The 13,153-nt window shown below is 38.1% G+C and overlaps 1 protein-coding gene across 1 annotated transcript in view; it reads right to left on the minus strand.

Annotated features, from left to right (window-relative positions):
• Positions 1-3,505: 3,505 nt before the first annotated feature.
• Positions 3,506-13,153, minus strand: part of MAP3K1 (mitogen-activated protein kinase kinase kinase 1) — a 58,481-nt gene continuing 48,833 nt past the window's right edge. Inside the window, exons 13-20 of the mRNA XM_084278602.1 lie at positions 12,807-12,996; positions 11,245-12,523; positions 10,191-10,343; positions 9,018-9,180; positions 6,192-6,323; positions 5,067-5,209; positions 4,489-4,620; positions 3,506-3,840 (exon numbers count right to left, since the gene is read on the minus strand). Of these exons, the coding sequence (XP_084134728.1) occupies positions 3,691-3,840; positions 4,489-4,620; positions 5,067-5,209; positions 6,192-6,323; positions 9,018-9,180; positions 10,191-10,343; positions 11,245-12,523; positions 12,807-12,996 (2,342 nt within the window). The 3' untranslated portion in view covers positions 3,506-3,690. The remainder of the gene's footprint in view (positions 3,841-4,488; positions 4,621-5,066; positions 5,210-6,191; positions 6,324-9,017; positions 9,181-10,190; positions 10,344-11,244; positions 12,524-12,806; positions 12,997-13,153) is intronic.

Raw genomic sequence — 13,153 nt, forward strand, 5'->3', positions numbered from 1 at the left:
TCCCCGCTCAGTATGTGAGCTGCATCACACTCCAACAGGTTCTGGAAGCTATCATCACAGACTGACTGAAACATAGAGAGGAAACATGGGCAAACCTCAACTCACAGCTGGTACATACAATAATGAATAGAGCCTTATTTCCACCCGAGGAAAAACAAACCATGGAAGAGCTTTGCAAATGAAGACATTTGGTTCTGTTAGCAGATGCCTTTCACACACATTGCCAACTGCTGGATACAGGTGATCTCCATCACCCCTTCCTAAAAGGAGACTGCAACTATAACTACTACACAGTACAATAAGATTCAGGAGTTCTACAGTTTATTAAAGGAAGATATATTACACTCGATTTGTCATTTAATCTTTGTCATGTATTTTCCTTCTTGACATCTCAGCTAATACATTTTATGAGTTTAAAAATAATATTGTAGACCTTGTCTGAAGATTTATGCTGACAGATTTTGCCGGTGAATTGCTGTGTTTGTTTCTATTTGCAGAAGTCATGTAAGTACTGGACACTGAAGAGTGATCCCTCAAAAACATAGCATTTAGTAGTAAAAAGAAAAAGCTACAGAGAACTTTTCAACCATCAGAAGTTGCTTAATTTTAAAAATATATAAAAAAAAATCAGGAGAAAGACAAGCTCTAGCTTTCCAACACATATTCAGATTGCCTGAATATGGAAATCATGTTTTCTACTTAAATCACAAGCAACAGAATCATTTCACTGAGAACTGAAAAGAGCCAATTAATTTCAAAGATACACTTCAATCTGATCTAACCAAGTTGCTCACATGGTGATTAATAGTTGCATTTACAGTACTGCAAAATTGAGACATTTACTGTTTGATCCATGAGCATAAGCAAGTGAGGTTCATAGGTACAGCACTGTTGTGAGACACAATTTCCTACTTTTTTATCAATTAAAAAAATAAAATCAGTGTTGCTGCCCTTTATGTAAGTGTTCTTTATTGATACACCTGAGATATACATGAATATCAGCCAATACTCACTCACATGTGCAATTTAATAAAAGAAACTAAATCTTGATAGCGTTACACGCAACGGAGCGTGGCACGTGGAACTGTGCTCCAAGAGCGAGGTGTACCAGAGACACTTTATTCACACCGGTGTGCTGAACGTGTGTACGTTACAATAAACAAAGGGCAGAATTTGTTCAAAAACTTTTATTTACTATAAAGACAAAAAACACCAAAATAGGTACAAATTATACTATATAAAATTGGTTCAATGGGGTAAAAACTTTTAATTAAAATATCTTGATATATTTAAAATAACAAAGGATACAATGAAGCCAAATTTCTTAACCCAGAGATTTCTGTAAGATTTGCTTGCACAGTAAGGTGCTAATAGAAGTTAGCCCTTAAGCCCTGGAAGTCTTAGGAATCAGTCACATAGCAAATATAATTTCATTGTGAAAGTGAACTTTGGTAGAAGAAACTCTATAGGACACCTGAGGTAGTAGAAACTGGAATAAACAGCAGTAGACGTTATTTACAACTTAAGTACCAAATAACATTAAGAACACAAAAAAAATAATTACACAATACAATTTTCAGTCCAGCTTTGATCCAAAGAAAATAAGAATATTACATCACATCTGCATTTTAAAAACACCACAATTACCAGCAAGCTGAGGGAAATGCAAACAAACTCAAACAAATGCATTTGGACACCTAGAGGCAGTTTGAGTTTGAAATGTGGTAGGCATGGTGATCTACAAAGTAATACTGATTAGCTGAGGTTCATCAGTCTATACAGTTTACATTTCTGCCAGAAACAGTATTAATCTGACAACTGATCTTCCAGTACATAAATTGGCAAGAGTGCATCCTTTAAAGCTTGCACATAGGAAAGACTTGGAAACAATCTTATTAGAATGAGAAATTCTAAAGTGGTCAAAAATAAGTCAAGTACAAAACAGTTAGAGCTACCAAACTTCACATTTCATATTATCATTTTAACTCTTCAAAGTCTGCCAATCTTCCAAAACAAAGGAATGTAAAATTTCCAAAAGAAACACATTTACAACTAATGACACTGCCTTTTTTTTTTTTAAAGTATAAGCACTGTCATTCTTGTAAACTTATCTTTAAGATGTTTTACTTCCAATTTGTGTAGTACATCTTTTGTGTACTATAGCTTATTTAGTTTGTCCTGAGTCTTTGAAAATAACCAATTCTATTTCGGTCCAACGATCCAACTGGCTTCTGAAGAGTTAAAACATGAACAGTATTTTTTCCAAATGGATTAAACACAATCAATATTTGATTTAAAAAAGATCCCCTTTTTAAAAAAGCAAAAGAAAAGCTGCCATTTTCCTTCAGAATTACATGCATCAGTATCTAAAAAAACCTGCCTTAAACTTTAAAAACCTGTTTTTAAAAAAATTAACACACCTGCTAAAAACACAAGTTTTGCACTACAGGTGAAGCTTTACTTCTTCACATTTTACTCTATCTTGATTTTCAAGTCCAAGCTTGTTTCTTGTTAAAATAAATACCTTTCTTATGGTAATATTTTTAACATTTTTCAAATTAAATTATCACTAATGGCTACAGTAAATAGATGATGTATGGCAGAAGGAAAACAGCAGGTAAAACTTGTTATCAGTAGAGAATCTCACCTCAGTTTGGTTGTTACACAAAGGATGAGATTTACTCATAGCCAGCACCTTGCTCCCACTGAAGTGCAGGGCAAAGTCTCCCATAAACTTTAATGAGAGCTGGGTTTGGGCCCTTTGACACCAGAGTTCTCTACATGATTTACCATGAAAAGAAGGCTCAACAACTTTTAGTGCGATTCAGAGGAAGTTGTTGTATGCAGAAAAATCATGGTTTTTTCCTGTTTAGTTTAAATAACCTAAACTATCAGCCTTCAACACTGCCTTGTTGAAGGTGGCATTCTATTTCATTCCAGATTTCCAGGAAATCTGCTTTTAAAACTCTTGTGTCAGCAAGATGTTCTATGACACAGTTTGCATATTTTTCTAAAGACTATTTTAAAAGATCCCCTTTTCCTCAAAGTTAAAGATACAATAAAAACAAACTTTAATTTCAAAAGAAATTACATAGCTAGCAGTAAATGCACAGTGAACCACAACTGCCTGCTCTTACTTTTAAGGAAGGCAAAATGTTGCTTTTTTTTAAAGTATCCATCAACATTTGGACTTGTTACTCAGAGAATTCTGTGTAATTAAAAGGGACAGATACAGAACTGCCTTTTAAACAGTGCTGAAAGCTAATTGCAGAACTCTCTGCTTACATCTACATGAGGTGAAACTGAACAGTGATTGTTATGTTCAAATAGATCCCGAGCCCTTCAGCTGCTAAGATTGCTGAAAAGGTGCTCTGAAGAAAAATCACTCATCTGCTAAATAATCATGCAGATTTATGGAAAAATGCTTTTGTGTTCACGTAGAGCCAGATGTTTGAAAAGGCACAGTTTATAAATCTCTGCACAAGTTGTGAAATGTTGCAAACTGAGCTTAGGTAAAGATCTCGATTTGTCAATCACATACTTAGGTAGGGTCCTCTGCTGGCCTTGAGTCCTTGATGTATCATCTGTCATTAAGGCCAGGAGAATAATACAGTTTTCTGTGCTTAACTGGACTGCACAAGGGTTAATTGTGTATTGAGCAGGAGCTTCTTCAGTATATCAGCCTTACAGCTACCACGTAGTACGGAAGACTGGGTGCTTCAGCAGCTCCCTCGATGGGGGTCTGTCCTGAGGCTGAAGTTCTAAACACCGCAGAGTCACATCTTTCAAGCCAGGAGAGAGATGTGTGGGGATGGATGGAGCAGTAGTTGCACTTGCAATCTGAACAAAGGAAAAACAACCTTTTAGAAGTCTGCCATTCTGAAGTCCCCTCTCCTGCCCCAAAACCAAACTGATCGTTTTCAGCTGACGAGTTACAGCCACAATTCAACTACCCTTCAAAAATTAAATATACCTAATGGGTTTTAGTAAGAAACATGAATGACAAAATGGATGACCTACAAAAAGGGAAGGCGATATTAACATATAGCATGGCATAATGGCAAGTAACTTTCAGCAAAATCTGAATGTGAAACATCAGGATTTTACCAAAGAACATTCCCCATCATGAAATATTAATACACACGAGTGACCTATGGGAGAAACACTTATTTTGCTCCTGTATTTTACAATATTGTGAGAAAAACTTCAAATCCCAGTCTTCTGCCTAAAGCTTAAAGTCAACTTCACTTCCCCTTTTTTATCTTAGCCTGTTACACTAAGTATTTGTATCTTTGAGTTTCTTTGCATATTATTGTATTGACAGCCTTTCTTTAATTTTTCAACAAGCAAGTATGGTTATGTTGGTAGCAGTATTGTCTTTGTTGTAACAGCAGCAGTATAAACCTCTACTACTTATATACTTCTCTAAAATTCACATTTCTGTATATGAAATTAGCCATTGTCTTTTGTAGCAGCAAAATGCCTCACCTTAAATATCAGAGCAAGATGATTGGAGTGTTTCTCTGCATTCCAGGGAGGTTTAGCACAAGCCATTTCTATAACAACACAGCCAACGCTCCACACATCACAGCTCCTACCGTACTGCTGACCTCTCAGAACCTGAACAGACAGACCAAAGCTCAGATTATCCACTTCAAGATCTCGTAAGTAATTTAGATTTTAAGAAAGAAAGTAACTAACTGCATTCTGATGAACATTTCAGTCAAGAACACGATCAGTGATCAAAACGCTTATGTAGCTGCAAAGCTAGTAAATACAATGCCTGACCAAGGGGCAAAGTACCTGGCAATAGTTAGCTTTTCTCCACATGGTCACTTGGGCTTTAGTAACAATGCTTCTGGTGGGTGTAGCAAACTACTTAAAACAACTTTGATAGCAAGAAGGAAATGCCATTACTGCTACGTTGGAATCATTCCTGTTCTTTAGAAGTACACTTAAAAAAACATTTGAAGCTTTTACAGCAATTTTCTATTATTTGTCTATATGAATTGGCCTACAGAGTTCAAACAAACTTTTTGAAGTAACTTCAAAAGCTGGTTTCTTACCTCCGGTGCCATAAATGCAATAGTTCCCAACAACTGTCCCTGAAATTCCCCAGCACCAGTTCCTTTTGATGCCAACCTGGCTGCAGCTCCAAAATCAGCAATTCTTAATCTATGACCTGTGCTGTCAATTAGCAAATTGGCACCTGTCAACAGCATAATGAAAATATTGCTAGTTGGCTTTCTATTAATGGCAAAAGGATGAAAACACACTCTTCCTCCCTCCATGTCAGAAGTATAAATAGGCTGACATTCCCCACCCCAATATGAAGAAAATCTAGAAGTCAAGGACAAAATCTAGTAACATCAGTTTTCTGTTACGTGTACGTGACACTGCACACAGTTTGATACTGTCCAAGAGATTTAGAGAAGCAATCAAACCACACAAAGTAGGGCGCAAACAGGATTCTGGAACAATGCCTGGAGACAGAATAATGAAAGAAAATGGTGGCCTAAAACCCTGGAGGTTTTTTATTGCCTGCAGCTCCCTGTGAAATTTAAACTTGTTTCATCCTTCAGCAACTTTGAGTTGTCTTGAAGAGAATTACAGCACAATTGAAAGGCTTCCTATTTTAAGGGAAAATATTCAAGACAAATATTTGCCAATCCTATGTTCCTAATTATCTGGATACCTCTCCAGTTCGCATCCAGCTTTAGTGACGTTACAGGGAAAAGTTTAGCAAGGCTACTATTTCCCTGCAAAGTCCATTTTGCTCAAACACGGTGCAACTATATTCATGGTCAGTTAGGATGAAGACACCTTAGTGCAATATTCCTGTACATTGGATATCTGACCTTTGTATCCTGGCTTGTTCACAGATTTTACCATCATTTCAGTGTATACATTTACTTTAACTAGCAATCTTTAAAGCTATATAGGCAATTTCCTATTTTATTTCAACAAACTCAGAAAAATAAATTTTTCTAAGCTATCACAAGTAGCAAATATCCCCAAGCATGCTATGAATCTTTTTATTAATTTCAGTAGCTAAAGGTTCTGAAGAACGATCAAACCCAATAGAAATACCATTCTTGAGATGCTATCTGAAAGAAGCGATAGGTCTCAAGCCAAAATAAAAGCTGCTTTCTGAACATTCCTTTCTAAAAGGCATTGTAAATAATTCTCACCTTTAACATCTCTATGGATTATCTGGTTCTCATGGAGGTAAGAAAGGCCACGTAACAGTTGTTCTGTGTAGTTAATAATAACCGATTCTTTGAAGGCTCCATATTTACTTAACAAATGAGCAACTGAACCCCCTAGAATATTAAAAAATAAGTTTTACAGACAGATATTTTATGACTAGAATACAACATACTCTCATAAAACTGACACTTGGTATTGGTATTCCCAATTTGTAATTACATTTCCTCCCCCCCCAAACAATCATTAAAAATTTGCCTAGGCAAAAAATAATATATTTAGTTACTTAATCACTTTCTACCTGAAACTGTACACATTAAAGACATAAATCTTCATGTTTCCTAATAATTCTATACTTCCTTAAAAAAGTACAAATCCCTTTGTGTACAAAGCACTATTGCTGATAAGCTATACACATTTATCCACATTTTGCATTAACATTTAAGCAGCAGAACACTAGCTTTCTCTGGGGCAACAGATACACACAGCCTCCAGTAAGCATTCCCTCTGAGGACCTTAGTTTACCTTTGTTACCACCCAACTACCAATGTACAGAAGCACGTAGACAAGGAAAAGTGGTACCTTCCTCTACTTTCCAGAAGTCATATATAGATCTTCCAGATTTTTTATTTCAATTGTGCCTCTCAAAGTATTCTAGTATAACTTGGGCTTGAACGAGGTAAAGAGAATTCCTGACATTTCACCTAAATACTATTTTAGAAAAATTCTACTTAAAAAAAAAAGTTAATCACCTTTAGTTTGGATAAAGTATTTTCTGCACTACTACTCGTAATAACACATATGTGGTGGGCTTTGTTTGTTTGTACTCTGTTATTGTTAAGTAGTTTCTGCCAAAGAAGGCATAATGCTTTCTCTTATAAGGATGCACACAATGCCAAATCTAGTCATGGTAACTGGATGGCAACAACACATAATCCATTCATATATTTAATAAATCTCCTTAAAAAAAAGGACATGGACTCTCTTTTAGCTTCTCTACATTATTAAAGAAATTATACAAAGATTTCAGGAACACCTTTTCCTCAAAGCAGACTGTTTACTAACTATTAATGTAAGTTCTTAAATGTCTTCATGTCACCTCACACAATTTTTATGAAAATGACTGGCACAAAACCAAATTAAAATTATTCTAAGTTAGGTAATATTCTAGCAAAGTTACTTTAAATAATAAAGTTACACAGGTATACTGAAAATGCAACAGTTTAATGTATTTCCAACTGAAGCCCCTCCCCCCTTCAAGTTTCTAACTCATCCCTTAGATTCAGAAATTGAGGAAAAAGTAGTTGTATTTTTCACAGCATCACAGAACGTTAGGAGTTGGAAGGGACCTCGAAAGATCATTTAGTCTAATCCCCTGCCAGAGCTGGATCACCTAGACTAAATCACACAGGAATGCATTCAGGCAGGTTTTGAGAGAAGGAGACCACCACCTCACTGGGCAGCCTGTTCCAGTGCTCTGTCACCTCACAGTGAAAAAGTTCCTCCTTACATTCACGTGGAATTTCCTCTGCTCCAGCTTGCACCTGTTGCCCCTTGTCCTGTCACTGGCCATCACTGAGAAGAGCCTGGCTCTGTCCTCCTGAGTCTTACCCTTTACATATTTAGAAACATTAATAAGGTCACCCCTCAGTCTCCTCTTCTCCAAGCTAAAGAGGCCCAGCTCCCTCAGCCTCTCCTCATAAGGAAGGTGCTCTACTCCATCATCTTGGTGGCCCTGTGCTGGACTCTTTCCTTCTTGAACTGAGGGGCCCAGAACTGGACACAATATTCCAGGTGGGATCTTACAAGGGCAGAGTAAAGGGGGAGAAGGACCTCTCTTGACCTACTAACCACACTCTTTCTAGTACACCCCAGATGCCATTGGCCTTCTTAGCCACAAGGGCACATTGCTGGCTCATGGCCATCCTGCTGTCCACCAGGACCCCCAGGTCCCTCTCACCTGCTCTGCTCTCCAACAGGCCAGTCACCAACCTATACTGGTACCTGGGGTTGTTCTTCCCCAGACACAAGACCCTACTCTTGCTCTCGTTGAATCTTATTATACTTCTCCTCACAAAGCTCTCCAGCCTGTCTGAGTCTTGCTGGATGGCAGCACAGTGCTCTGGTGTGCCAGGCACCCCTCCCAGTTTTGTGTCATCAGCAGACTTGCTGACTGTACACTCTGTTCCCTCATCCAGGTCACCAATAAATATATTGAATAGTACAGGTCCCAGTACTGACCCCTGAGGGACTCCACCAGATACAGGCCTCCAGCCAGACTCCGTCCCACTGATCAAAACTTGCTGGCTTCTCCCCTTCAACGAGCTCTCAATTCACCTCACTACTTGACCTTCCAGACCACACTTCCTCAGTTTAGCCACAGGGATGCTGCAGGAGACGCTGTCAAACACTTTACTGGGGTCAAGGTAGACCACATCTACTGCCCTACCACCATCTATCCACCTGGTTATATCCTCATATAAAAGGCTATTGGAACAGTCAAACATGACTTCCCCCTCAATAAAACCATGTTGACTGCTCCTAACAACCCCAGTTTTATTCAGGGCTCCCAACTGTTTTAACAGTATGACAGTTTAGGTACAGGAAAACACCAAATCAAAAAAGGATGCACCAGAAAATATTGCTATGACCACTTAAACTGTCCTGTAAATAGACCTTTATACAGGTTACCAACAGCAAAGAAAATACAAATTTGTCAACTGCGGTGTTGAAGTGATGGAAAACGCAGTATCAATCTCCTTGATATCTCAACTGATATTTTCATTTTCTTTGGCATAGTAGTTGTTTACCTGCCATCCATTCAATAAAGAGGTTATAGTTGCTCTTCTCACACGTGGCACCCAACATCCGAATAATGTTGGGATGGTTCAGATGACTCATCATCCTTATTTCTTCTCGCAGTGCTTCAACTACCTCTTCTTGTTCAGATGATGTGTTCCTGACATATGTCACCTGTTTGGAAATATGGAATTCAGATTTACCATACACAGTTACTGGTCTGGTAACACTCCCCACTTCAGTACACTAACAAGAATGGATGGTTTTCCATCCTTTTTCACCATCTAAAAAACAGTGAGTATTCTTTTCAGTTCAGAACACATCTCCATGTGAGACAGTCATAGACAGTGATGAGTGATTTTCCAGGGAAATATCAATGTCTCAGAGTATGGAATGGGAAAGCTTCTCTCTTCACACACCTCTGCTTAAACTAGGAATTTTTTTTCCCAGATGTTGAAAAGAAAGAAAGAGAAGGCCTGAAATAGGATTCTGACAGTGCTGTTAATAAGATTTTTAAAAGTTTAAGCATACTATCTGTTTCACAACTAAACATCAGTTATTTAGCTGATGACAGCTACTCTTCCCCCAATTAAATGTTTTGAAATTGCTCGATTCCATAGGTATAGGTTCATTCTGAAATTAATGTTAGGACTCAGAGTCTATGTGGCATCACTGATTCAGAACTAGGGCATCTTAAATGTGAAAGACTAATTCACATCTACAACTTTCAGAAATCTTGAAGGTGAAGCCTGTGCATTTGGGCTTCTCAGTCACACTTCTGTATCTACTGATTTAAATATTAAAACCACTTGCCTTGAAGATGGCTGCTGGATCAGAGCAAACAAGCATTAAGCTACATTTCCTCTGCTTAAACTGTTTCAGGGAAAAAATTCTTGACAAGTAAGGGGAAACTACTAATAGCTACCTTTCAAATAGTTAAATAGTTGAAAAATAGTTGAAAATGAGCCTATAGAGAAGTACAGTTGGCTTTTTATTTTCATTTTAAAGATAAGTAAAAAATGGAATACACTATGTTAACACCATGCACATAAAGTTTTTGTTACGCATTATATGAGAATTCATGACATCTCTAAGAGTGGAGAGCTTTTATATTTACTACTCCAAAAGAACACTGAAAACCAAGAAAAATATATTCAGGAAAGTGAAGTATTTCAAACATTTACCTGTTTTACAGCCATTAATGTCCCTGTTCCTACATCTTGAGCTTGGTAACAGGAAGAGAAAGCTCCAAGACCAATTTGCTGACCTTTAAGCCATTCTGCATCTTCTCTGTAATGGTGCTTTGCTTTGGTATGTCCAGGCAGAGTTTCTGGAGTCTGCAAATTAAATTCCATATCAATTACATGTTTACTAGCACGCATCTAAAATGTAGACATTCTGGGCTTCTATGCCTCTCTACTCCCTCACAGTTCTTCACACTGCATGTTGTACGTGTTGCAGCTGAGACCAGAACAGCAGTGTATTCCATCATCCACATATTCCTACTGTATGTAGGAACAAAGAGTCTTCTCTATGTTATTACACGAAGGTGAAAGGCAAGATTTAAGAACACAAACAGGAGCAAGACTTTTTTCTATTCCTGATCTCATATCTAGTTAAAGGTTTTAGTTAGCACCTATAGTAAGCACAACCAAAATCATGTTGTTTGCTTCTTAATTTCTCCCATTTTATGCTTCGCATGTTGCTACCCCATAGAAAGGGTCACAAATAATATAGTCCTTTCTCTATTCTTATTTCTTGTGCTTTTGCCTGTTTGCGAACAAACACCTTTTTCCTGACTTCTAAAGTATCTCACATCATCTCTCTCAAGATGTGACAACAAGATGCCTTCCAACTCTGCCTTTTCTTTCAGAAACTAGTTTAGTTTTGGACAATTGCCTTCAAAGGAAATTAGTATTAAGTCTCAGTACAGTTCTACTGCTTAAAAACTTTGATCTCATTTCCTGGTTTTCTCTACTTTCACACTTCCTTCTTTGCCTTTTTAAAGGTCGGCATATGACATTATGTTTGCCTTCCAAATGCCTTCTCTAAACTTGTTAATAACCGTAGAAGGGTTCTATTAGCACTCTCAACAGGCAGACTGCTTATACTCCACCTCCTAGAAGAGGATACATTATGCCTCGGTGATTCATATAACTTTGAAAATAAAACAGTGCTGTTTTATGCAATCAGCGAACCCCAATTAAGACTTAGCTAAATTCCCATATGCATACTCACATCCTGCTGAATAATTATGATATCTTCACCGTTTTCAACCTGTAGTTGGGGAATTACTGGCAGGGCATCTTGAGACGCTGACATTGCCATAGCGATAGCTAAAGCTTCCTCCTCTTCAGCTTCCATCTTTTCCTTGCATTTTTGATTATGATTTACATCATCTTTGTAAGTATCATCATTTTCTGCCCGCTCAGGAGAAAGAACTGCAACTTCAGACTTGAATGTAACTGTGCCATCACTTGTTGGCATGGAGGCCTCAAGCAGGTCCTCGATACTGGAATTGAGCTCTGCATTAACATCCAACCGGCATTTTTCATCTACTGGTGTGAACACTGTCTCTTCACTCGGTATAACTGCACTGCTACTGCCACTACTATTGCCATCACACTGGGAAATTTCATTCAGGTCAAGCGTCATACTGTTTTTTGAGGTTTCTCCCTGCTTGTTCACATCACTTGGGGTGGGTCGTGATGGCTTTGGCCTGTGAATGTGGCTAGATGGCAATGGCCTGGCTTGGGTAAAAACTGGAGACAGTTTCTCTGGTTCTTTATTCTCAGAACAGCTTCTGTGAAACTGGAGAGAAAGTTTCCGCTGCGTCTGCGGAGAAGGTGAAGGAATTTTGCAGGGAACGAATCCCTGAGGTCTGAGTTTAGAGACATCTGTTACAGTGCCAGCTGGTACAGATGGGCTTGAAGGAGACAGAAGCGTTGGGAATAGTGACTGGGAATGGCTGGATGAGGGAGACGAGTTTAAACACTGACTGTGGGGTTTTCCTTTTGTTTGAATGGCTGGCTTTGGTTGCTCAGTGGTTACTGATGAAACAGGAAGACCCACAGCAAGGCCAGCCAGCATCTCAGAAACGTCCTCTGGACTGGCACTCAGTTTTTTATCACTTAAACTTTTACTACTCTTCCCTGATAATTGGACAGTATTGTTAGGACTATTATTTTCTGTAGCTTCTGGAGAGTTATCTGGTACAGGTAGCTGCAAAAAGTCTTCATGTCGACATTCCCCAGAGTGCATATCTTCCATGCCTAGCTGGATGGCTTCTGCAATTTCCATTTCATCTGCTATTGCCATCAGACGTCGACGCATCCTTGTATAATGAGTTGAGCTCGTCACACTCAACATTTCTAACAACTTCACAAAAACATGGGGCACTCTTGCCACCATTCTTGCTGCACTCAAAAATACTCTCCGTGATAGTTTGCCAACCATTGAGTGGGAATTGTCAATTGACTGCAAGGCGAAAGTTAATAGGGAGAGAAGTTTCTTATACCTAAAAAAAAGGAAAAGAGTTGTTTTATACACTGATGTGGTCTAGTTAACTAGTGCTGAGAAAGCCATTTAAAGATAATATATTTAGTGTCAGTTCTGCAGTAGAAAGGAGACTTTGCTGCACTGGTAAAGGTTTTTAAAAAAGACAACCATTTACTTTGTAAAGTAAGTGCACTTTTGCTTATAAATATGTACTATTTGTTTACAGGAATTAGAACAACTTTTTAAGAAATCAACAACAACATTCAGCTATGAAGGGTAATAGTCACAGTGTAAGCAAGTACCTGTCTACTACAGTATCAGCCTGTAAAACATCTCCAGACAAAATGTGGGGATAAAATTCACCAGGAAATTCCAATAGAAGTCTGTCTATTAGACAAAGTCGCCCCAGCAGCGCTTGCCAGTTATTAGATTCATTTTGGGTTCCAAGAATACAGGTTAAGACATAATCCACACCACCAATACCAATGGATCCTAAAAAAAAAGTTGATAAAATAAGGATTAGATGATACGTTGCCAATCTAAACTCTGATCTAAATAAACCCCAGAACTATATCCTATAAATACACATTGTATGCCCAATGCAGCTGAAAAATATTTTTCCTCTTTGCCATATTAATATTGGATAAAC

Source organism: Gallinula chloropus (genome assembly GCF_964237585.1).
Source record: "Gallinula chloropus genome assembly, chromosome: Z".
Classification (NCBI taxonomy): Eukaryota; Metazoa; Chordata; class Aves; order Gruiformes; family Rallidae; genus Gallinula; species Gallinula chloropus.